This window comes from Mesoplodon mirus (assembly GCF_964341445.2).
Source record: "Mesoplodon mirus genome assembly, chromosome: 4".
Classification (NCBI taxonomy): domain Eukaryota; kingdom Metazoa; phylum Chordata; class Mammalia; order Artiodactyla; family Ziphiidae; genus Mesoplodon; species Mesoplodon mirus.
In genome coordinates, this window is record NC_138979.1 from 121405108 (window position 1) to 121432190 (window position 27083).

At 38.6% G+C, this 27083-nt stretch overlaps 1 protein-coding gene across 3 annotated transcripts in view; it reads left to right on the forward strand.

Annotated features, from left to right (window-relative positions):
• Window positions 1-27083, forward strand: part of AP4S1 (adaptor related protein complex 4 subunit sigma 1) — a 49838-nt gene that overhangs the window by 5501 nt on the left and 17254 nt on the right. For 2 of the 3 annotated variants that reach the window (XM_082618603.1, XM_082618605.1), the window contains exon 2: window positions 25345-25552. In XM_082618603.1, the coding sequence (XP_082474729.1) occupies window positions 25415-25552 (138 nt within the window). In that variant the 5' untranslated portion in view covers window positions 25345-25414. Of the gene's footprint in view, window positions 1-13256; window positions 13344-25344; window positions 25553-27083 lie in introns of all 3 variants that reach the window. The other variant, XM_082618604.1, reaches the window with a different exon arrangement.

A 27083-nucleotide genomic window follows, 5' to 3' on the forward strand; every position in this document is an offset into this window, starting at 1 on the left:
CCACTAATATTTCCTGCTGGTACGTCAAGTTCAAGTAAAGACTGGATTTATAATCCTTTTTCCTCCCCACTCACCTTCAAAAAAAACAAACTCTGCTCTTCTATTACCTATCATATTAAGTGGCACTACATTCAAACCTGAGGCCTGGCAGTCATTCTAGTACCTTTCCTTCACTTGGCCCCCTCATCCAATCCCTTTCTCAGTAATATCTTTTATATCTATTCCATATCTTCATACATGTCTTAATTTAAACCTTCCCACCTCTACTGTTCCCCTGCCTTCCACTACCACTGATGCCTGAGTGATCTTCAAAAGTCAGATCTGATCCTATCATTCCCTGCTTAAAATATATTAATGATCACCAGACTTACAATAAAGCCCAAAGTTTAGCATAGTATATAAAAGTCCTTATTGCCTAATTTACCATCACACCATCATGGTATCCCATTCTCTCCAGCTAATCTGCATCATTTTGGGTTCCTCAAATGTGTAATGCTGTTTCATTCCACAAGAATTTAATACATGCTGTATCCAATTGGCTTTCCTTCCCTTCTTCCTTCAAAACTCATCTCAAGTATTTCTTCTTCCAAGAAGCTTTCCAGATCCGTGAATTATTTGGTATAATATCCTAATAGTAACCCATGCTTAACTCCTAATACTTATTACATTGTATTTAAATTGTCTATATATGTACTCCTCGGTGACACTCATACTAAACACTATGAAAGCAAGACAGTCACATAACAGGTACTGCAAATCTTTGCTTCACTTATTTACTTTCTTTTAAATTTCTGAATTGGCTACTATTTTTCAGATGCTCTCTTAGTCGCTCGTGAACCACTGTGAATCAAACAGACATAATCTCTGCCTTCACAGACTTTCCAGTCTAGTTTTAGGCAAATTACTTAGCACCAAGCACCCTTACTTCCTCAAAGTCTTATCCAGATCTGTCTCTTACACTCCCTATTTGAAGAATTCCAGTTGAACATGTCTGGATTCACTTTGTCCATGGTTTTATAAATGTCAACAATGCAATCCTAAACCATATTCTTCCCAGATCATAGTCATTTGTCTGCAGGATTGTAGCCTCCTAGAGGGGCAGGACCTATGAAAACTGTACCCCAGTGCCTGGGACAGTGAAATCCCCAATAAATGTTTGAGGAATAACTTAAATTCATACTAGACTAATATGAATACTTTTCCTTCACCTCAGTCTTTTTTTTTTTTACCAGTTTTTGCTACCATTGTACCAATTATCTCTTGAGGTTCAATGACCAAAACTGTCATGAGCACTAATAGTAGAAGACACCAGAATTTTCTCCTCTATTGGGAGATTATTTTTTTCAGTATTGATGTTGTGCTTTGTGTACATGACTCCAAGGACAGTCTGCAGTGAGCTCCTAGAATCTTGTTCTCTTTAGGTAATGAGCTTTCCCAAGCTCACCTACAACTCACCTAACTGGAATTCCCTTCCTAAACTGTGACTGAGTCATTTCCTCTTTTCAGCATCAACCTTTGAAACTTCCTGTTTGTTCTGTCCTTTCATCAGTCTTGTTCATTTCTCCTCTACTCCCATTGATTATCTCAGTTTCAATGCCTGCCTATTTATATCTTTAATTGGTTTAGAATGTTAAGGGTTTTTTTTCCCCATTAGCTAATCTTAGACACCTGTGTTTTTATTCTACCTGACCAAAAAGAGACTTGTCACATTTCATGTGCATATATTATATCAGCAAAAGTATGTTAAGGAATTCTAGTCTTTTAAATACATCAGAGTGGTTAACACTCAGATGCCTTCTTCCCAGTTATTGCAATACCTGATGTAAAAAGTGCTTTGACCCTGACTTTGAGAACTATGTGAATTCCTTCCCAGACATCATATTATTTCATTGGTACATACTTCTCTAGGTATCTTTAACAGATTTTTTTTAACATACCACTATACCATTATCACACCTATAAAATTAATGGTAATTCCATTGTACAGTCATCCTACTAACAAAGAGCTCAGACTGGTTCGTAATCACTGATCTAGTCATCTTTTTCCATCATCTGAAAAGATTGTGACAAGTATTCTTATCTCTATGAGGAGAGAAAGCTGAGATAAGAGTTCTGGGTCACTTCTGCAGCCCTTAGTAGAATAGGAAGTATTCCTACTCTTACATCAGTGAGTATACATGTTTATTTGGAAACAAGAAATAAGGTCTCCCTTTACAATTCTGCCTCCTTCTGTCCTGTCAATGGATTTAATATTACTACCTCTGGCTCCCAAATCATTTGCACTTTTGAAATCTTTTTTTTAGGTAGTTTCAGGGTGATTCAGTCACTTGGGGAAATTACATAGTGTTTACATTTATAAATATAGAAAACAAATGAATATTAGAGCCCAGAGAAATATCTTTGAGAAGAGTTGGCATATGTTCAAAAACCAAACGAGCGAAGTGTATAATGGAGATGGAACAGAAAAGGAGGCAGCTTTGACCTGCACTGTGGTTTAACCAGCATAATAAGATCAGGTATCTACTTTTCATTAAAGCAGTTGCTTGTGGCTAAGAAAAGTATAGAAATATATGCAGGATACCTGAACTATTCAAATAGTATATTGTGTGGAAAAGAAAAGGAAAAGGACCTTCACAGATTACAGAAAAATAGGCACCAAGACCTTCAGAAAACTCTGCATGCTATATAAAATTCTAGTCCAAGTTCATTCCTGAATTGTCTCCTGGGTAATATGAGTCAGAAAGCAGTAGGCTGTGATAATACTGTATAATAGCTAACTCATAGAGATGTCAAAATTGAAAGGGAAAAAAGAAAAAAGGATTGCCTGGAGCCAAGTCCCTCCTGAACATTGGGTAAAAGTGAACAACCAGCTCTATAAACATGAGAACCAAATGACTGGAAAATGTGACTGAATGGGAAATTGCCAAAACTTTCCTAGGTAATAATTTAACAATCTTGGAAATGTGGTTTGTCTCCTGTTAGAGCAGCAGGGGAGAATGTTCAGAAGAATGGTACCAGACATGGACACCTTGCTTAGGAAATCTCTGCTAAAGACAGTGTTTCCTTTGGAAAATGTTTTAAATTTGGCAAAAATTCACAAAACCTTATTTTTTTATGATAACATTTTTAAAGATGGTAACCTTTAGTTTTGTCTATTAATAGACTAACCTAAAGTACCTGACAATTACCCTACAAAAAAAGCTTAAAGAATTCCTTAGAGCATTTAAAAATAACTCCTATTACTCCTTTTGTATTATAGCTTTCAATATAGTAATCAGATGTTGTAAATCATGTTGTGCGTAAGGCTTTTTATTTTTGGCTGCACAGCATGTGGTATCTCAGTTCCCCGACCAGGGATTGAACCCATGCCCCCTGCAGTAGAAGCTCCAAGTCTTAACCAGTGGACCACCAGGGAAGTCCCTAGACATTTTTATTTAACTTTTTATTTTGGATTTCAGTCATTCAAAAGTAGGAAAAAAAAAGTCTAATGAATTGCCATTTTCACCAGTTATCAAGATTTTGCCATTCTTACTTCATCTATTCCCCTTTTCTCTGTGTGAGGAATTTTTTTTTTTGACTATTAAAAAAGTTTAACAAGAAAGTTTAATATGAAAGTGTACACTGCTCAATTTTTTATATGATAGTAAAACAGGCCCTTTGGAGATGGGACATGAGGAAGCAATTGATTTCTTTGATGAATACAACCTTTGTTTATACTCATTCCAAGGCTTCTAACATGATGATACTATTTTCCCTTATACTGCCATTCCAGTATTGTTCTGTCACCCACCAATTGCTGTCTCTGCACATTCATCTATTGAAAGATTCATAAAGAAATCAAATCCCCAAAGATTCCTTGGACATGTCCACCACCATTTGATTTCAGTGATAACTTCTTGTCCATAAATTTTTCAAGTCAGGAGGGTGAGCCTTGCTTATGGCGTCTACTCAACAAGCTCAAAGATACCTTGAAGTGGAATTCGTGGCCTCCCTCACACTTCCATGGCCGGCCCTCGGAATAATTTAAAGTAAATCCCAGACATCATATTATTTCATTGGTATATACTTCTCTAGGCATCTTTAACAGATTAGGACCTTTTTATTTTCAATATACCACAATACCATTATCACACCGATAAAATTAGTGGTAATTCCATTATACAGTATAATCCCTAGTCCATCGTCAATTTCCCCCAATTATCTAAAAAAAATTTTTTTTTTAAGAGTTGGTGATTTCAAATCAGGATCCAAACAAAATCTATATATTTCCTTTATTTGCTGTATCTTTAGGTCTTTTTTTATTTGTCTTCCCCTTCACCCCCACATCGTCATGCCATTTATTTGTTGAAGAGGTGAGGTTATTTATCCTGCAGAATTTCCCACATTTGGCTGGTTGCATTTTTATTGTATTATTTAGCATATTCCTTTCTCCTCCTTATTGTCTGTAAACTAGGAGTTAGACCTAGAGGCTAGGTTTCATTCAGGTTTTAATTTTTTTTGGTAAAAATATTTCTACATTGCGGATGCAATGTACTTTCTATTGCATCACACCAGGCAGCACATAATGTCTAGTTGTCTCAGTTTTAGTACTGGAATGTACTAAACTTGATCAGCCTGATCTAGCTATTGTCAGCCTTAGCTAGCTAGCTAGCTGTCTTTTAACACATATATCGTGCTCTTACTCTCAGTTTCTGCTCAGCACGGAGTCTGTCTTTCTATTAAAGAGCTTCCACTGGATGTTGCCGAGCCTTCGGGGTCCTGGTTGGGACCTTTCCTTGCACTCATTGGCAAAAGAGATCCTGCCAGATCTCCTCCCGGTTCTCAGTGTGGTATTTAGATTCCCTCCTGGGGTTCCCACGTCAAGGGGTGGGGGGCGCCCTTCCTTTGGATGATGACTTGGTGATTTCTGGGTTCCTTGGCTCTTTTGACCCTTACAGGACCACATATTCAAACCTTCACTTCTGCTGGCACAGGTGTGGTTCCCCCTTACTAGTTGCTAAGGGTAGTTAGTGTTCTGGAGTTCCAGGGGATGTTTTCCCCTTGGTTTTTGGTAAAGATGTTACTGTATAGTTTTTTCTTTTTTTCCATCCTCGTGCTCTCACTGTTTTTTGTAAGGGGATCCCGGGAACTTCCAAAACTGCTCTGCTGCTAACACCACTCCCTTGCTTCTCTACACTCTTGGCGTTTTAAGGTTTAAATTGCCTGCTAGTTAACCTAAATTTATTTATTAGAGCCCTGCTATTGAAATAACTTATTTGATCACTGCTAAAATAATTGTGACATTTTTGCTATTCAGAGATGTGAGATATAAGTGAGTGTAAATTTAAGTATGAATAATATCCTTTGGGAACAGTTGGGCAGGCTCTTGTCTGACAACTTTGCTCTCCTATTTACATTTTCAGCCAGGAGCTGTAACATGTTGCTATACTTTACTGTGAAATTCAGTAAAGCAAAAAGTGCTCCTGGGCAAAGGGCAGCCAAGCAGTCCACCTGAAAGGCTCTGTATTTACCCTGACACCTGATCGGAACAAGAATGATACTAAATTCAGATACATGTCTGAAAACTTGCCTTGGAAGCATTTGCTGGGTATGTTTTATTTATTGGAAGTAGAAAGGGAGATTAGCTGAACTCACTAAGAGAGCGAGTCAGACATAAGAATTTTGGAAGTTTAGGTCTGATTACAAATGTTAAACACACTGTAATAAATGCAGTAGTATGAGTTTCTGTCCTAAAGTTTCACATTATCTGATTAAGCCACTTCTTAGGCTTTAGGCTCCCTGTTGAGATCAACTGAAAGCAAATAGTTTGTTAGAATTGCACCTTTTGTGATACACTCTGGGGTCAAGATTAAACCTGCCAAAATATGCACATATAGCCATTAGCCAGTGAAAGCTTTTGAATAGAGGGTACAAACTGGGTATACCTAGATTTACGCTAGTGAATGGAGAGTGAAATTGTACGTCCATGGTCACATTACAGCCATCACTGAATTACTGGAGTCTTGAGGCAAACCTGGAGGTAAAGAGCAGTGGGTGAGAGCACAGACACTGGAGCCTGGCTACCATGATTGAGTCCTTCCTCTGCCGTTTTACTTGGTGACCTTTGGCAAGTGACTGAGTTTTCATATCTGTGAAGTGGAGATAAAAACAGTCTCTAACTCACAAAGCTATTATGAGGATTGAATGAGTGAGGGTAAAGCGTTCGAAACAGTGCTGTATCAATTTACATTCCCACCAACAGGGCAAGAGGGTTCCCTTTTCTCCACACCCTCTCCAGCATTTATCGTTTGTAGATTTTTTCATGACCATTCTGACTGGTGTGAGGTGATACCTCAATGTAGTTTTGATATGCATTTCTCTAATGATTAGTGATGTTGAGCATCCTTTCATGTGTTTGCTGGCAATCTGTATATGTTCTTTGGAGAAATGTCTGTTTAGGTCTTCTGCCCATTTTTGGATTGGGTTCTTTGTTTTTTTGATATTGAGCTGCATGAGCTGCTTGTATATTTTGGAGATTGATCATTTGTCAGTTGCTTCCTTTGCAAATATTTTCTCCCATTCTGAGGGTTGTCTTTTCATCTTGTTTATGTTTTCCTTTGCTGTGCAAAAGCTTTTAAGTTTCATTAGGTCCCATTTGTTTCTTTTTGTTTATATTTCCATTTCTCTAGGAGGTGGGTCAAAAAGGATCTTGCTGTGATTTATGTCATAGAGTATTCTGCCTGTGTTTTTCTCTAAGAGTTTTATGGTGTCTGGCCTTACATTTAGGTCTTCAATCCATTTTGAGTTTATTTTTGTGTATGGTGTTAGGGAATGTTCTAATTTCATTCTTTTACATGTAGCTGTCCAGTTTTCCCAGCACCACTTATTGAAGAGGCTGTATTTTCTCCATTGTATATGCTTGCCTCCTTTATCAAAGATAAGGTGACCGTATGTATGTGGGTTTATCTCTGGGCTTTCTATCCTGTTCCATTGATCTATATTTCTGATTTTGTGCCAATACCATACTGTCTTGATTACTGTAGCTTTGTAGTATAATCTGAAGTCTGCGAGCCTGATTCCTCCAGCTCCATTTTTCGTTCTCAAGATTGCTTTGGCTATTTGGGGTCTTTTGTGTTTCCACACAAATTGTGAAATTTTTTGTTCTAGTTCTGTGAAAAATGCCATTGATCGTTTGATAGGGATTGCACTGAATCTGTAGATTGCTTTGGGTAGTAGAGTCATTTTCACAATGTTTGTTCTTCCAATCCAAGAACATGGTATATCACTCCATCTGTTTGTATCATCTTTAATTTCTTTCATCAGTGTCTTACAGTTTTCTGCATACAGGTATTTGTCTCCTTGGGCAGGTTTATTCCTAGGTATTTTATTCTTTTTGTTTCAGTGGTAAATGGCAGTGTTTTCTTAATTTCTCTTTCAGATTTTTCATCATTAGTGTATAGGAATGCAAGATATTTCTGTGCGTTAATTTTGTATCCTGCTACTCTACCAAATTCATTGATTAGCTCTAGGAGTTTTCTGGTAGCATCTTAGGATTTTCTATGTATAGTATCATGTCATCTGAAAACAGTGACAGTTTTACTTCTTTTCCAATTTCGATTCCTTTTGTTTCTTTTCCTTCTCTGATTGCTGCAGCTAAAAATTCCAAAACTATGTTGAATAATAGTGGTGAGAATGGGCAACCTTGTCTTGTTCCTGATCTTAGTGGAAATGGTTTCAGTTTTTCACCATTGAGGACGATGTTGGCTGTGGGTTTGTCATATATGGCCTTTATTATGTTGAGGAAAGTTCCCTCTCTGCCTACTTTCTGCAGGCTTTTTATCATAAATAGATGTTGAATTTTGTCAAAAGCTTTTTCTGCATCTCTTGAGACTATCATATGGTTTTTATCCTTCAGTTTGTTAATATGGTATATCACATTGATTGATTTGCATATATTGAAGAATCCTTGTATTCCTGGGATAAACCCTAGTTGATCATGGTGTATGATCCTTTTAATGTGTTGTTGGATTCTGTTTGCTATTATTTTGTTGAGGATGTTCATCAGAGATATTGGCCTGCAGTTTTCTTTTTTGTGACATCTTTGCCTGGTCTTGGTATCAGAGTGATTGTGGCCTCATAGTATGAGTTTGGGAGTGTTCCTCCCTCTGCTATATTTTGGAAGAATTTGAGAAGGATAGGTGTTAGCTCTTCTGTAAATGTGTGATAGAATTCGCCTGTGAAGCCTCCTGGTCCTGGGCTTTTGTTTGTTGGAAGTTTTTTTTGTTGTTGTTGTTTTTGTTTTATTTTGTTTTGCGGTACACGGGCCTCTCACTGTTGTGGCCTCTCCCATTGCAGAGCACAGGCTCCGGATGCGCAGGCTCAGCGGCCACGGCTCACAGGCCCAGCCGCTCCGTGGCATGTGGGATCTTCCCAGACCGGTGCATGAACCCGTGTCCCCTTCATTGGCAGGTGGACTCTCAACCACTGCGCCACCAGGGAAGCCCCCATTGGAAGATTTTTAATCACGGTTTCAATTTCAGTGCTTGTGATTGGTCTTGTTTATATTTTCTGTTTCGTCCTGGTTCAATCTTGGAAGGTTGTGCTTTTCTAAGAATTTGTCCATTTCTTCCAGGTTGTCCATTTTATTGGCATATAGTTGCTTGTAGTAATCTCTCATGATCCTTTGTATTTCTGCAGTGTCAGTTGTTACCTCTCCTTTTTCATTTCTAATTCTATTGATTTGAGTCTTCTCCCCTTTTTCTTGATGAGTTTGGCTGATGGTTTATCAATTTTGTTTATCTTCTCAAAGAACCAGCTTTTAGTTTTATTGATCTTTGCTATCATTTCCTTCATTTCTTTTTTATTTATTTCTGAACTGATCTTATGATTTCTTTCCTTCTGCTAACTTTGGGGTTTTTTTTATTCTTCTTTCTCTAATTGCTTTAGGTGTAAGGTTAGGTTGTTTATTTGAGGTTTTTCTTGTTTCTTGAGGTTGGATTGTATTGCTATAAACTTCCCTCTTAGAACTGCTTTTGCTGCATCCCATTGGTTTTGGGTTGTCATCTTTCCATTGTCATTTGTTTCTAGGTATTTTTGGATTTCCTCTTTGATTTCTTCAGTGATCTCTTGGTTATTAAGTAGCGTATTGTTTAGCCTCTATGTGTTTGTATTTTTTACAGTTCTTTTCCTGTAATTGATATCTAGTCCCATAGTGTTATGGTTGGAAAAGATACTTGATATGATTTCAATTTTCTTAAATTTACCAAGGCTTGATTTGTGACCTAAGATATGGTCTATCCTGAAGAATGTTCCATGAGCACTTGAGAAGAAAGTGTATTCTGTTTTTGGATAGAATGTCCTGTAAATATCAATTAAGTCCATCTTGTTTAGTGTGTCATTTAAAGTTTTTGTTTCCTTATTTATTTTCATTTTGGATGATCTGTCCACTGGTGAAAGTGGGGTGTTAAAGTCCCCTAGTATTATTGTATTACTGTCGATTTCCCCTTTTATGGTTGTTAGCATTTGCCTTATATACTGAGGTGCTCAATGTTGGGTGCATAAATATTTATGATTGTTATATCTTCTTCTTGGATTGCTCCCCTGATCCTTATGTAGTGTCCTTCTTTTTCTCTTGTAATAAATAATCTTTATTTTAAAGTCTATTTTGTCTGATATGAGTATTGCTACTCCAGCTTTCTTTTTTTTTTTTTTTTGCGGTATGCGGGCCTCTCACTGCTGTGGCCTCTCCCGTTGCGGAGCACAGGCTCCGGACGCGCAGGCTCAGCGGCCATGGCTCACGGGCCCAGCCGCTCCGCGGCATATGGGATCCTCCCGGACCGGGGCACGAACCCGTATCCCCTGCATCGGCAGGCGGACTCCCAACCACTGCGCCACCAGGGAGGCCCTCCAGCTTTCTTTTGATTTTCATCTGCATGGAGTATCTTTTTCCATTCCTTCATTTTCAGTCTGTATGTGTCCGTAGGTCTGAAGTGCGTCTCTTGTAGACAGCATATATACAGGTCTTGTTTTTGTATCCATTCAGCCAGTCTATGTCTTTTGGTTGGAGCATTTAATCCATTTACATTTAAGGTAATTATAGATTTGTATGTTCCTATTACCATTTTCTTAATTGCTTTGGGTTTGTTTTTGTTGGTCTTTTCCTTCTCTTGTGTTTCCTGCCAGAGAAGTTCCTTTAGCGTTTGTTGTAAAGCTGGTTTGGTGGTGCTGAATTCTTTTAACTTTTGCTTATCTGTAAAGGTTTTAATTTCTCCATCGAATCTAAATGAGATCCTTGCTGGGTAGAGTAATCTTGGTTGTAGGCTTTTCCCTTTCATCACTTTAAATATGTCCTGCCACTCCCTTCTGGCTTGCAGAGTTTCTGCTGAAAGATCAGCTGTTAACCTTATGGAGCTTCCCTTGTATGTTATTTGTTGCTTTTCCCTTGTGGCTTTTAATATTTTTTTCTTTGTATTTAATTTTTGATAGTGTGATTCATATGTGTCTTGGCGTGTTTCTCTTTGTGTTTATCCTGTGTGGTACTCTCTGTGCTTCCTGGACTTGATTGACTATTTTCATTTCCCTTGTTAGAGAAGTTTTCGACTGTAATCTTTTCAAATATTTTTTCAGACCCTTTCTTTTTCTCTTCTTCTTCTGGGACCCCTATAATTCGAATGTTGGTGCGTTTAATGTTGTTCCAGAGGTCTCTGAGATTGTTCTCAATTCTTCTCATTCTTTTTTCTTTATTCTGCTCCCTGGCAGTTATTTCCACCATTTTATCTTCCAGCTCACTTATCCATTCTTCTGCCTCAGTTACTCTGTTATTGATTCCTTCTAGGGTATTTTTAATTGAAGTAATTGTGTTGTTCATCACTGTTTGTTTGCTCTGTAGTTCTTCTAGATCCTTGTTAAATGTTTCTTGTATTTTCTCCATTCTGTGTCCAAGATTTTGGATCATCTTTAGTATCATTACTCTGAGTTCTTTTTCAGGTAGGTTGCCTATCTTGTCTTCATTTATTTGGTCTTGTAGCTTTTTACCTTGCTCCTTTATCTGTAACACTTTTTTTTGTCGTTTCATTTTTTTTTTTTTTTTTTTTTTTTTGATGGGTGGTGCTCTTTTCCTGTCTTACTGGTTGTTTGGCCTGAGACGTCCAGCACTGGAGTTTACAGGCAGTTGAATAGAGCTGGGTCTTGGTGCTGAGATGAGGACCTATGGGAGTCATCACTCCGATTGATATTCCCTGGGGTTTAATGTTCTCTGTTAGTCCAGCAAGTTGGACTTGGAGCTCCTACTACAGGAGCTTGGGCCCAACCTCCAGCCTGGGAACCATGATCCCACAAGTCTTGTGGCACAGCAAAAAAAAAAAAAAAAAAAAAGGAAGGAAGAAAGAAAGAAAAAAAGGAGCAGTACAATATCAAAGAATTTAAAACAAAATAAAATTAGAAAGATAAAAATATATTAGGAAAAATAAAACTATAATTGAAACAACTGCAACAAGGTAAAATAAAACCACAACAGAAAAAGAAAAAAATAAAAGGAGGGTTGGGAACAAGCCAAAAGGAGAGAAGAATAACAAAGTATAAAGAATAAAATAAAATTAGAAAAATAAAAGATTTATTATGAAAAATAAAAATATAAAAGAATCAACAACAATGAATCAACAAGGTAAAACAGAACCACAATCTAAAAGAGGAAAAAAGAAAAGAAGAAAAAAAAACCCTTGGCTATGGGGGCGGAGTTTAGGCAGGGTGTGGAACTTAGGCAGGGGCGGGTTTTAGGGTGGGGTGGGACCTAGGCAGGCGGGGTTGGTGACGTTTGAGCGTGGGGTGTGGCCTAGGCGGGTTATGTTCAAGCGTGGGGCAGGGCCTCTGCTTAGGACCTGCACAGAAGGGGAGAGGCAGATGTCGAAACGAGGGCCTCTGGAGTATGGAGTTCTGGAGTTTGGAGGCAGTGCCCTGGGTGTAGGGGCAGGGCTTGGGCTCTGCACAGCAGGAGGGAGGCTCCGAGGGCACAGGATTAGGCCCGGGAGCCCAACAGGGTTCCCAGAGCCTAAGTGGACAGGGAAAGCATTGGCAGCGTTCTCTTCCATTCCTTTTCACCCTTCCCACACTGTCTCCCCCAGGGTCTCCCTGGTTGCTTCTGGACCCCTAACCATAGATGGGTCCCACTGTGTGTGGGAACTCCTCCCCTCCCGCAGCCCCGCCTCAGGGGTGCCGGTCCCATTAGGTCTGGACTTTACTTTTGCTCCTCCTTCCCACCCTCCCACTCCCTCAGGACCTGCGCAGCTGGAGGGTACCTAGGTGGGTAGAGGATCAGGTCTGGGATCCCAGCAGGTTCCTGGGGGCCCAAGTGAGCAGGGAAACCTGGCCATGCTCCCTTTTGATCCTTTGCCCTCCCAGTGGTTCCCCAATTTCCCCTTGGGACGTGGGATCCCTTCCCCTCCCCCAGCTGCCCTTCAGGGGTGCCAGTCCCATCCCGCCAACACTTCTCCTCCCCCTCACTCCCCCCACGGCCTACATCCTACCTGGTTGCTGGGGGTTCCTCCCATCCTCTTAGGTGTCTGTGGTCCCTCACCGGTGCCTGATAGATGCCCTAGTTGTGAGGAGATGCAAATTCCGCGTCCTCCTAGTACACCATCTTGATTCCACCCCCCTGTAGTATTATTTTCTTACATATTTTTTTGGAAAAATTCCACATGGTTCTAATTTTTCCCCCCAGGTAATGTGAACACTAAAGTAAAAGACTGTATAATGTTGAAACAAGTTAATTGTCGGTAAACTTGGAGTGATGGTTTTATAGAAACATTTTCCATAATTTGGGTATTGCATTTTAATTTATAGTCAACTTTTTTATAGACTTCATACTTCTATAGACTTTTTTTTTTTTTTTTTGGGTCATGTGGCATGTGGGATCTTAGTTCCCCAACCAGGGATCAAACCTGTGTCGCCTGCAGTGGAAGCGCAGAGTCTTAACCACTGGACCACCAGGGAAGTCTATAGACTTTTGTATAAAGTGAGATACCTCTGAATCCCAGTTGGGGTTTGTTTGTTTGTTTCTTCTTTGTTTGACATAAAACTATAGGAGCCATTAACAAATCAAATTTTAATTCTCAATTCCTTTAGTTTGATTTGAATTTAAAAATCTGTAACATTGTATTTGACCCTGTAAGAGTGCTTACAGGCTTATTACTTGAGTCCTAGTGCAAAGCTTTTAGGAGATCACTACTCTTCAGAAGAGGGAAAAAATATGAGAATAATCTATCTCTGTATGTCTTTCACAGTTTTCACTGGAAATCAGATGTCCAACAAGAATTGACAAAACCTAATTTAAGAAATACAGAGTTGAGACTTCCCTGGTGTTCCAGTGGGTAAGACTATGCGCTCCCAGTGCAGGGGGCCTGGGTTCAATCCCTGGTTGGGGAGCTAGATCCCACATGCATGCCACAACTAAGAAACCCATATGCCACAACTAAAAGATCCTGTGTGCCACTGCAACTAAGTCTCAGCACAGCCAAAATAAATAAATAAATAAAATATTAAAGAAAAAAAGAAGTACAGAGTTAAATTTATCAAAATCCAAAACATTTTGTTTGAAGTATTTTCAATCTGAGAGGTAACTTGATACTCCATTTTATAGGAAAGGGAAGTAATACATAGTAATCCTACTTCTCTGCTGGAGTTCTTTCTTATTGACACATTGTAACATCACAATAGCAAGTCCTGGGAGGAGCCCATCCATAAGACCCCTAGATCTCTTGGTCCCTGCTTCCTCTTCTATAAAATTAAGATATTAGATGTCTTTGTTAATCCAAAATTTCAATGAAGAGTTTTCATCACTAAGCACAAATATTTAATTTGTATGGCTAATTAACCAATTTGGAATAAGGTTTACCACCAGAAGTGTTTCTTCACTAATGGCCCATGCCCATGTTTTCTCAAAGTAAACATTTAGTTCCCCTTTTTAATGTTATTTTAAATGTCAAAATAAGTTACCCTTGACATTAAAACCAAAAAGAATACAATTTTAGAAGAAAAATTTTTATTTTGATTTTGAAAGATGCCTGTCATTATCTCCGTTGTGTGTAGTAAAGGGATGGTTGAGTCTGGTTACTTACCCGAAAACAGCTTTTCTATTCTAAGAAGAGTGGAAGGTAAGATAACAACAATAAGAACAGACTCTATGAACTCCAGCCTTTAAGATTTTGTAGCTTTAAACTGCACAGCTCCAACCACCACCAGATCTGATAGTGAGCACCTCTTTGGCAAATGACTAATGGACAGTCTATTCTCAATCCCTCCATCCCCCTCTCCACACACACATAAATGACTAACGAATAAAAATAAAACAAGTACTTTTGGACAGACAATGTAATGGTCTATTTATAGTATATAAACTCCTCATCCTCAGTTTTTGAAATATGGCTTTTCTCCCCTGCTTCAATCATATTGCTGTAAAGACCTTAAGAATTCCTCAGTTCACCCCCGCCCCCGCACCCTATTTAAGATAGAAAGTCTGATACTTGAACATCTCCAAAAATACAACATCCATCCGTTTTGGTAAAACTTACAGCTTGTCTCTGCTATTATTATGTATGTGTTTTAAATGGGTGTGAAATGGTATCTTGTGGTTTTAATTTGCATTTTCCTAAGGATTAATGATGTTGGTGTACAAATAACCATTCTTATTTGGATATATATATATATATATATTTTTTTTTTTAAGTCTTAATTTTTATTTTTTTGGCTGCGTTGGGTCTTCGTTGCTGCATGCAGGCTTTCTCTAGTTGTGGTGAGCGGGGCCTACTCTTCGTTGCGGTGTGCGGGCTTCTCATTGTGGTGGCTTCTCTTGTTGCAGAGCACAGGCTCTAGGCACATGAGCTTCAGTAGTTGTGGCACTCGGGCTTCAGTAGTTGTGGCTTGCGGGCTCTACAGCGCAGGCTCAGTAGTTGTGGCACACGGGCTTAGTTGCTCTGCGGCATGTGGGATCTTCCCAGACCAGGGATCGAACCCGTGTCCCCTGCATTGGCAAGTGGATACTTATCCACTGCACCACCAGGGAAGTCCCTTGGATTTATGTTGTATATCCTAAACCAGAATTTGATGAGACTCTTCTTTCTATTTTTTTGGCTGCGCTTCATGGCACTTGGGATCTTAGTTCCCCGACCAGGGATCGAACCTCTTCCCCCTGCAGTGGAAGTGCGGAGTCTTAACCAGTGGGCCACCAGAGAAGTCCTGATGAGACTTTTTGATCAATTTACCAAAATGGCTTTAGATCAAGATCTGAGGATAACATGATGCATTAGAAAATTTTCAGATATACTGCTAGAAAAATGGTAGACCAGACTATTAAGGTTTATTCTCAAAGCACTTTCATAATTTTTCTGCAAAATTGTTATAGCTTCAGGATTCCTGCAAATCCTAATTTGTTTGGAATTTAACATTTTTAAATGTTTTAATTATTTTAAAACTATTTAAGTAAAATAGCACACATTCAGGGCTTCCCTGGTGGTGCAGTGGTTAAGAATCCGCCTGCCAATGCAGGGGACACGGGTTCGAGCCCTGGTCCGGGAAGATCCCACATGCTGCGGAGCAACTAAGCCCGTGCGCCACAACTACTGAGCCTGCGCTTTAGAGCCCGCAAGCCGCAACTACTGAAGCCCACGCGCCTAGAGCCCGTGCTCCACAACAAGAGAAGCCACCACAATGAGAAGCCTGCGCACAACAAAGAGTAGCCCCGGCTCTCAGCAACTAGAGAAAAACCGCGTGAAGCAGCAAAGACCCAATGCAGCCAAACATTAAATAAATGAATAAATAAATAAATTTATATAAAAAATAGCACACATTCAAAATTAATCAAATGTGGTTGAAATATTTCTTGAGTGGCCCAGGGATTTAACAGAAAGTAAAAGTGTCAGCTGAAGCTACTAAAAAAAATGTATTCTGAATCATAAAAGAGAGATTTAGAGAGGGGGGAGAGATAGGGAGCAGGGAGGAAAATGGATGGAAAGAAAAGCACGTGGTGATGGGTTTCTTGAAGTCAAATTTCAGTAGTCTTAGAACTGCAGTAGGAAGAAACCATTGGGAAGAATGTGCAAACTACACTGGGGAAGAGGATGAGGAGGGAAAAGGGGGACTCTGTTGAGTGCTTTGCATTTCCTTCACCTCTTTTTGTCCTGACAGAAAGTCTGTGAAGTAGCTGTCTTTATTCCCATTTGACAGGTGAGAAAACTGAATTATCTCAGAATTCCAGTAAATTTTGAAGCAAAGAAACAAACTGTTTTAGTGTATAAAAAAAGAGTGTATAACATATTACAAACTCTGAGGGAGGTGATCCAAATTAGATGAAAATCTGCTAATGACCAGTATTATTTCCTCTCACTTAAGGATGGAGAAATTCAGAAATAGCTAAATAACTTCGAGGCCTATGGAATGAATCACCATGCTGTGGCAAACAGAATCTAGCACTTGCTAGTTCCATGTTTCCTGAGTTAGGCCATACTGATTAGGTGCTCTCAGCACATCAATTTTTTTTTTTTTTTTAGAAATTTTATTTTATTTTTTTAGGCTGTGTAGGGTCTTCGTTGCTGTGCTCAGGCTTTCTCTAGTTGCCGTGAGGGGTGGCTACTCTTTGTTGCAGGCTTCTCATTGCGGTGGCTTCTCTTGTTGTGGAGCACGGGCTCTAGGCGCGCAGGCTTCAGTAGTTGCAGCACAAGGGTTCAGTAGTTGTGGCTCTCGGGCTCTAGAGCACAGGCTCAGTAGTTGTGGCACACAGGCTTAGTTGCTCTGCGGCATGTGGGATCTTCCTAGACCAGGGATCGAACCCATGTCCCCTGAATTGGCAGGCGGATTCTTAACCACTGTATCACCAGGGAAGTCCAGCACATCCATTTTGAAAAAGAGTACATATTTTACAGAAGTATAGCATTTAGAAATGCCACAATAAATGAAACAATAGCTTCATTATTAAAGTAAACATTTATTTTTCAGTTGGCTAATTTTGTAAAATTATATAATGCAGCTCAACATTTTTTTAAATAAATTTATTTTTATTTATTTTTGGCTGCGTTGGGTCTTTGTTGCTGCATGCAAGCTTTCTCTAGTTGTGGCGAGCAGGGACTACTCTTAATTGTAGTGTGTGGGCTTCTCATTGCAGTGGCTTCTCTTGTTGAGGAACATGGGCTCTAGAGCACAGGCTCAGTAGTTGTGGCACACGGGCTTAGTTGCTCCACAGCACGTGAGATTTTCCTGGACCAGGGCTCGGACCCGTGTCCCCTGCTTTGGCAGGCGGATCCTTAACCACTGTGCCACCAGGGTAGCCCAGCTCAACATTTTTTAAACAAACTTTTTTGTGTGTAACACAAGAAGTAAGACATCTCTTAAAACTTGGGAAAGAAAGCAAAGTAAGGATAGAGAATAAAAATTGCCCCTAATCCTACCATCCAGATTTAAGCAAAATACATTTTGGTATAATTCCTTCCTTTTATGCTTATTATAGTAGTTCTGAACTTTATATAATATACATGTACATGTACTATTTTAGTAACTTTACAAAGTTGTGCAAATATTACCATGCTAATAAATCCAGTGTTCGCAGATTTTCATCATCCTAAAAAGAAACCCATCCCCATTTTCCCCCAAACCTTTCTCTCCTGGCCCTAGGTAACTACTAATATGCTTTCTATCTCTATAGATTAGCCTTTTCTGGGCATTTCGTATTAATAGAATTGTGCAATAGTATTTTACATCTGGCTTCTTTCACTTAACATAATGTTTTAAAGGTTCATCCATTTTGTAGCATGTGGCAGTGTTTTCTTCTCATTTGCTGTTGAATAGTTTTCCCTTGTCGGTAGGTACACCCCATTTATTTTAATCCATTCATTAGCTGGTGGACATTTGGTTTGTTTCTACTTTTTGTCTATTAAGAGTAATGCTTCTATGAACATTCATGGACAAATTATTTTTGTGGACATATGTTTTCATTTCTCTTGGGTATATATTTAGAAGTAGAATCTCTGGATAATATGGTAAGTTCATCTTTAACTTTTTTTTTTTTTTTTTTTTTTTTTTTGCGGTACACAGGCCTCTCACTGTTGTGGCCTCTCCCGTTGCGGAGCACAGGCTCCAGACGCGCAGGCTCAGCGGCCACGGCTCACGGGCCCGGCCGCATCTTTAACTTTTTAAGAAACTGCCAAATTGTTTTCCAAAGTGGCCGTATCATTTATGCATAATACAAAATTAATATACAGAAATCCGTTGCACTTCTATAAACTAACAATGAACTATAAGAAGGAGACATTAAGGAAACGATCCCATTTATCACCACATCAAAATTCCCTGGCAGTCCAGTGGTTAGGACTCCGTGTTTTCACTGCTGAGGGTGCGGGTTTGATCCCTGGTTGGAGAACTAAAATCCCACAAGCCATGTGGCATGGCCAAAAAAAAAAAAAAAAAGAAGACCCAGTTCTCATCACATCAAAAAGACTAAAATACCTAGGAATAAACCTACCTAAGAGGTAAAAGACCTGTACTTGGAAAACTAACAGACACTGATGAATGAAAATGACACAAACAGATAGAAAGATATATTGTATTCTTAGATTGGAAGAAGCAATATTGTTAAAATGACCATGCTACCCAAGGCAATCCACAGATTCAGTGCAATCCCTATAAAAATACCAGTGGGCTCGCCGCAACTAGAGAAAGCCCGTGCACAGCAACGAAGACCCAATGCAGCCAAAAAAAAAAAAACAAAGAAATTAAAATAATAATAATTTTAAAAAAATACCAATGATATTTTTCACAGAACTAGAACAAATAATTTTAAAATTTGTATGGAAATACCAAAGACCCTGAATTGCCAAAACAATCTTGTGAAAGAAGAACAGAGCAGGAGGAATCACACTTCCTGACTTCAGACTATATTATAAAACTACAGTAATCAGAACAGTATGGTACTAGCACAAAAACAGACATAGAGATCAATGGACCAAAATATAGATCCCAGAAATAAACCCATGCATTTGTGGTCAATTAATCTATGACAAACCAGGCAAGAATGTACAATGGAGAAAAGACAGTCTCCTCAGTAAGTGGTGCTGGGAAAACTGGACAACTACATGTAAAAGAATGAATTAGAACAGGGGTCCCCAACCCCCGGGCCATGGACCCGAACCAGGCCACGGCCTGTTAGGAACCAGGCTGCACAGCAGGAGGTGAGCAGCGGGCGAGTGAGCGAAGCTTCATCTGCCACTCCCCATCTCTCGCATGACTGCCTGAACCACCATGTCTCTGCCCCCTGCCCCATCCGTGGAAAAATTGACTTCCACGAAACCAGTCCCTGGTGCCAAAAAGGTTGGGGACCACTGAATTAGAACATTCTCTAACACCATATACAAAAATAAACCCAAAATGGATTAAAGACCTAAATCTGAGACCAGAAACCATAAAACTCCTGGAGGAAAATATAAGCAGAATGCTCTTTGACATAAATTGTAGCAATATTGTTTGGAATCTGTTTTCTAAAACAAAGGAAATAGAAGCAAAAATTAACAAATGAGACCTAATTAGACTTAAAAATTTTGCACAGCAAAGGAAACAAAAAGACAACCCACAGAGTGGGAGAAAATATTTGCAAATGATATGACTGATAAGGGGTTAATATCCAAAATATATAAACAGCTCATACAACTCAATAAAAAAAAATACACAACCTGATTAAAAAAATGCACTGAAGACCTGAAAAGACATTCAGATGGCCAACAGGAACAAGAAAAAGATGCTCAACATTGCTAATTGTCAGAGACATGCAACTCAAAACCACAATGAGATATCACTTCACACTTGTCAGAATGGCTATCATCAAAAAAAGCACAAATAACAAATGTTGGCAAGGATGTGGAGAAAAGGGAACTCTCATACACTGTTGGTGAGAATGTAAACTGGTGCAGTCCCTGTGGAAAACAGTATGGAGGGTTCTCAAAGAACTAAAAATAAAACTACCATATGACCCAGCAATTCCACTCCTAGGTATATATCCGAAAGAAATAAAAACACTAATTAGAAAAGATACATGCACCCCAATGTTTGTAGCAGCATTATTTACGATTGCCAAGATATGGAAGCAACCTACGTGTCTATCAACAGATGAATGGATAAAGAAGATGTGGTATATGTATATGCAATGGAATATTACTGAGGAGATATTATTACTGAGGAGAATACTACCAAGGAGATGTGAAGATTAAATATAATATGGGATCCTATAACTGAAAAAGGACATTCAGTAAAATGTAAGGAAATCTGAATAAAGTATAGACTTCAGGTAATAATAATGTATCAATTCATTAATTGTAACATATGTACCATACTAAGATGTTGATAATAGGGGAAACTGGGTGTGGAGTATATGAGAACACTCTATACTGTCCTTGCAATTTTTTCTGTAAATCTAAAACTATTCTAAAAAATAAAATCTATGGAATTAAAAAACATATATCAGTGGGCCACAACTAGCATTTTTCCTCAATATTTTTTTGTGATGATTTTCAAATATACTACAAAGTTGAAAAGAATTTCACAGTGAATTCCCATATACTCACCACCTAAATTCTACCATTAATCTTTTACTATATAGTCATCCATCCCTCAGTATCCATGGGGGATTGGTTCCAAAGTTCCCACACATACCCAAATCGGTGAATGTTCAAGTTCCTTATGTAAAATGGCTTAGTGTTTGCATATAACCTACGCATATCCTTCCATATACTTTAAAATAACTTAATCTAGAAATAACTCTAAATTACCTATAATATCTAATACAATGTAAATGCTATATAAATAGTTGCCAGTGCACGGCATATTCAAGTTTTGCTTTTAGGAACATATTGGAATTTTTTTTTCCCAAATATTTTCAATCCATGGTTGGTTGAATCTGTGGATACGGAACCCACAGATCTAGAGGGCCGACTGTACTTACTTTATCATATATCTAACCATCTATCCATCTGTCTACCCATCCATTAATTTATCTTAGTTTTTTTGGTGCATTTCAAGGTAAATTATAGGGAGTTCCCTGGTGGCCTAGTGGTTAGGATTCCGAGCTTTCTCTGCCTTGGCCTGGGTTTGATCCCTGGTTGGGGAACTGAGATCCTGCAAGCCAGGCAGCACAGCCTGCCCCCCCCAAAAAAAGTAAATTGTAGACATCAGTACATTTCCCCCCAATACTGCAGCATGTATATCGTTAACCAGAATATTAGTTTCTTTTTATATAAAATTTACATTTGGTGAGTTTTGAAAGATCCATACATCTGTGTAATCCAAACCCCTCACAACTGCATTTTTTACAAAATGAAAGGTCATAGAAGATACTGGAGTACAATACACAAAGGATGGGCGAGTATTGTTTTACAAACTTCCATTCAAGTATGTATGTACCTGTATACTGGGTCACAATGTAAAATATATCACAGCGTAAAATATATCACAGTAAAACAGTGAAAATCACTGGTCTGGTAGGGGAGCTCAGAATGTAATCAAATAGCGATTATTTAGGGTGACAGGTTTTGTAAGATACAGTGATGGGTTCAAAGAAAAGATAGTCAACTTTTTGTGGTTAGAAAGAGGGATTGGGATAGGCAGGAAAGGCTTGTCTGAGGAAGAGGTGATGTACTATCGTAATGACATTGGCCAACACTTACATAGCACTCAGTTCATGCCAACTGCCAAACACTGTTCTAAGAATGTTACATATACTAACTACTCCTCACAACCTAGAAGGTCAGTACTAATATTATTCCCATTGTACCTCAGACTGAGTACAGAAAGATTAAGTAATTTTCCCAGGATCACAGGGCTAATAAGTAGTAGAGCCAAACAGTCGAGCTCTACCTAGTTCATGCTTTTGACTATTATACCTTACGAGTACTATACATTTTTGGGGGGAAATTGGCTTTGTAACTTGGGGGATTTTATTTCAGTCATTTTCATGGGGCAAAAACAAAGTTTTTGTCTGATATTCCCTGAGTGTGTGTGTGTGTGTGTGTGTGTGTGTGTGTGTGAGTGAGTTTTACAATATTATGGTTCTGGGGGTACCTAGAAAGCATTTAGAGCTAGAAAGGATGTTAGCCATCATCAAATAACATTTTCATTTCCAGAAACTTCCTAGTCTACTGTTTTTGTGCAGTGAATTGTTTGATATTTTCCATTAATTGTGCAGCAGCATTAGAAAAGATAATGTTGAGTTGATCATTCCCAAAGATACCTGAAGTTGATGCTTATTAAGCTTAAATGGACATTAATGACACTGATACACTGAGTGAGGCAGAGGCAATGTGATAAATTAAGGACAGCATTATGAGTCAAGAGACCAGAATTCAGGACTTCACTCTGCATCTCAGATTACCAGTTTTCCCATCTACAAAATGAAGGGAGTGCACATCAGAGATGACAGATACAAGGTGCATATGTTGCCACACCCTGCTTCCTAACCCACAACTGACGTTACTAATTATTCATGACATCGTCTTGCTCTGAACCTGAAAACAGCTTCGGAATCCTTCCCAACACAGTGCTCAATGCAGTTAGTACAGTTAATCAAAGTTGGCACCCAAGTTGAAATCTATTTGTCATCTTTGGGTATGACAACCTATAAAGATTCTTCCAGTTCTAACTCCCAGAAATACACCATCAGAAGTATGAAAACTGTGCCCAATTCAATACTTACTTCAGTCTTTCCAGTCTGTCTTTTCTCTAAGCATTAAGTTTACATCATGTAGGGGACTGGGACACTGATCTGTTTATATTCTACTGTGAATCTACCCACCACCCTAGTCTTCGCCTTTAGGCAGCCTAGCACCCTTTGTGTAATGTCTTCCCTAGTAAAGTTTTTTTATTCTTCCTTGATTTTTCACACATATTCACACAAGTTCTTGGGTGTAGAATCTCCTAACTTCTTGGCAATCAAGACATCTTTCCCAGCCCGTGTGTTGTTGAATGCAAAGAGTATATTAACAGAGGAAGTTCATATCTGCTCCCTGACCACTCCCAGCACTTGTCTAAGCATATTCCTTCTTATTGCCCTACCTCAGTTTCATAATTATTTGATCTCCCTCCTCCCTGATAATTAGTAACCAGGATAGGTGCTTATGTCATTCATCTTCAGTTCTCAAACATGTACCTGTCTCTGAGTCTCCACATTGTATATTTTGGTGTTGTATATTTTATAATAGAAATACTTTACAGTTTTGCTTGTCTGCTTTATTACCACTGTGTAATCCTACAGTTGTAAATTGTGTAATTGTTTATGAGTGTGCAAAAAAACCCCACTGTATTCAAGTCTTTAGATGCCTTCAGCTACTATTTTCAAGACTTGTGTCCTAATGAGTATCAGTTCAGCACGTCCTTGTTTGTCATCCTTGGTCTTGAAGTCAGTGGGAAGGAATGCTGTGCTTGTAAGGTGGAAACCAATTTGATCCCTTGGTGTAGCATCTCAGTGGGATCATTTTACATCTCATTTTACCACTTAATGCAACCAGGGCATTTAAAGGCAAAGGTTTGGCCATGAGTACCTTTGAGACAATATTTTTTTCTTTTACCTGGCAGTTGGAATCTAGGGTATAGGATTGTCATTTCTAACTTTCATAAAGATGGTTTTAAAATAACTTTGCTGAAAGGGAATAAAGGAAAGGATGGTAATCTTAATTTATTAGTCATCTGCCATAATTTTTACTGGCAGTAATTTGTAAGGAGGATAAAAGCAGGACTTAACGCCAAACGATTAAATAACACAGAGTATGTTGCAATGCCACCTACAGTAGTGAGTTTATCTTCCTGGAAAAGGGAGTGAATGACCACAGGCCTCCCCCTGTGGCACAGCTGTCAAATCCCCAGCTGAGCTGGTCTAGATGACATCCTGTTCTGCACACCGAATGAACACAGCAGCCCCAGGCTTTGCCAGACTGGATCTGCCTCTAACCAGCTCGTAATGTTTGGAATTGTTATGAGATAACTGCCTGTCTGATAGGGTTTAGGAAATAAGAGATGAGCTAGGAAGGCAAAAAATAATATAAAATATTATCTCATCATCTGTTGCAACTATTCTGTAAAATTATTCCAAGTTTTAAAATTTCACTTAAGAACTATTGTTAACCTTGGTCTTTTGCACTGATTTTCAAAGATATTACAAAATGTGAATATGATATTGTAAGATTGGCCTATGAGACAGCTCTGATGCTCATGATGAAAGAACTGGCCATTGGTCAATATTGTGCGCTTTTGCATTGATTATTTCAAAAACTATATTAAGTATAAGAATAACAAACATGGGATTCAATACAGCTGAGTTTGAAATAAACCCACAAGCATGAATGATGAGGAGTGGGGTGTCATGGATCTGTGCATGCGCTTGGCCTCTGACCTGCATCTCACCCCTGACATACAGTAATCCAGGTATGCTGGGTGGCTTAACAACTGTAAAATTCAGTTTTCTTGTCCTTAAAATGGGGATAACAGAAGTCCCTGCCGCAGAAAATTGTGAGAACTAAATAATGTATGTAAATTGCTCAGTACAGAACCTTATAGGACTTGTTACAGGGCCTTGTACGAGGACTTTGACAAATAGTTGATGTTACTACTGCTTTCAACACTAAGGAAAGAAGAGCTTCACCACACATCCTGTCTCCATTGTCCATAGAATAAATTTCATATTCCTTAGCATAACTTCTAAGGCCAATTTTACCTTATGCGAGCAGCTCAATTTCCTGTGACCATTCTTCTTGCCCCCTGACCTGCAACCAAAGTGAACTTCCAGAGCTTTCATACCCCTATTTTCTGTGCCTCAGAGTCTCTCCCTCTGGGTCATTCTTCAAGATCTTGCTTAAATGCCCCTTGTCTGGGAAGCCATTCCCAACTTTCCCGTGATGCTCCTTGTCCCTCCCTTTTGTGCACCACAGAAGTATACCCGCCCCAGTTATAACTCATCACCTTGTACTGCTGTTATTTGTTTACCTATCCAGTACCTTTGCTAGGTGTCGTGATCTGAAGATCAGAAATCATTACTTCTTCATCCATATTCTCCTTCTGGTACTTGACACATAGTTGGCGCCCAACAAGATTGATGAAACAAAACAAAACAAAAAGATTGATGAAACAATTGAATGAATATGAGTAGAACTACTGTAGATACTCAAAAATGTTTTGGAGGATAACTAAGGAAAATTTATCTTTAGTTATTTATTAAAGTCTCATTTAGTTCATAGGAGTGAAGACCAATGTTATCAGAAGACGTTTTACTTCTGGTTCATCTATGGAACACATTTAATATGATTCTTGAGAAATTTGATCTTGCCTTTCTGTTGTTCTTTTATTCTTCAGGTTCTGGTTACAGCCACCCCTCGCCATAACTTTTGACCTATATTTGGAAAAATACTGGCCAGAAAAAAAAATGATAAAATTTTTCCTCATGGTGAATAAACAAGGGCAGACCCGACTTTCTAAGTACTATGAACATGTGGAGATTAATAAGCGTACGCTTCTGGAAACAGAAGTCATAAAGAGCTGTCTCTCTCGATCCAGTGAACAAGTAAGTTTCTGATTCTCTTTGATCTCTGCATTCAACTCAGCAGTGGCAGATTTATTATTACTGAGTCGCAGGGGCCATCGTTTTCTTTGAACTACATTCTTTCAATAGCTATTAGGGAAAATTAACAAATGAAGTGAAATGAAGACTGCCCATAGCTCTCTTTACATCCCCTTAAGGAAAATAAAAGCAAAGAAAATCAGGAAAAGTCTTGGGTTCATATTTAGGTCAGCATATTTGTCTTATTGCACTATGGAAGTGGCAGCTCAAATTTAAGCCTGCTAATAGACATACCTTTTTTTGTTGTTCATATGAATTCAGCCCTTGGAACTCTTAGGAGTGCCTGTAGCAGACGGCTTTCTTTAAGCCAAAAGATGAAGGTCAGATGACCAGTATAGAGGGGAACAGTCAAGACCCACTTTGTGCTGGAGGATAATAACATGATTCTCATGTGGAGTGCAGTTTTTTTCTGCTTATCATTTTTATAAATTTACCACCAACATAATACTGGAACAAGTAATTTAAAAACAAAACAAACTTGATTTGAACTTGTCTTATTATATAGATGGGAGAAATGGAAGTTAAAAAATTCATATGAAACAACAAATCTATCCATTCTGCCAAAATTGAGGTTAAATTAAATCGTTAAAATAATAGTAAACAGGAATTGTAAAAACTGAGTCTACTTTTACAAAGGACTTTAGTTGGAGAATTACTTAGTCTAGGCCCTAAACTTGGAACCCTTTGGAAATCACTGAGCAAACTAATGCAAATACAGAAAGCTTATTTAAATCACCCATTAATTTTGCTAGTTCTCTTTTTCACTGCATATGTAGAAAGGCTGCTCGTGGGAACCACTGGTAAGTCATAAAATATTAAGCTACATCAGTGCTCACAAGTTACGCATTAGAACTGTGTTTCCCTTGGCTTCTAAATTGATTTTCCAGTCAGAACATCTCAGAGTCCTCTTTGAATTACTACTTTGGACTGCCATGGCACACACTGCTTTATGTAGTTGTCAAAAGAAAACAAAAACTATTAAAGGTCTGTGTTAATAGCCACATACTTTACGTAAAGGTAAACAAACTACAGAAGCATTTCTGTTTGAATCTTTCTACAGAATGTAGGCACTCTACAGTTTCATAGTTTTCACTGATAGGTTACCCTCTGAAATATATGCTTTGAAATGAACATACCATTAGATATTTTTGAAGCATTCTAAATTATCTTAGATTTTAAAGGGGACCCACTGGGCTTTTAGCATAATCAGGTACCAAAGTAACACAATCTCAGCTTCATTTTTATTTTATCCACAAAGGTGCTTGGATACTTTTTTTTTTGAATGTCAGAAACTCCTGAGAGGCTTTGAAAAATGTTCCTCAGTTCCTTCAAATAGATTGTGTTTCCTTGAAAGATCTGACTGAACAGAAATAATACTGGCTCTACAGTGAACCAAAAGCTGCAGAATGGTCCTGGACTTAATACTTTTATCCTAATGTCAAATAAAAGCCTCAAACGCCTCCATTATATAGAT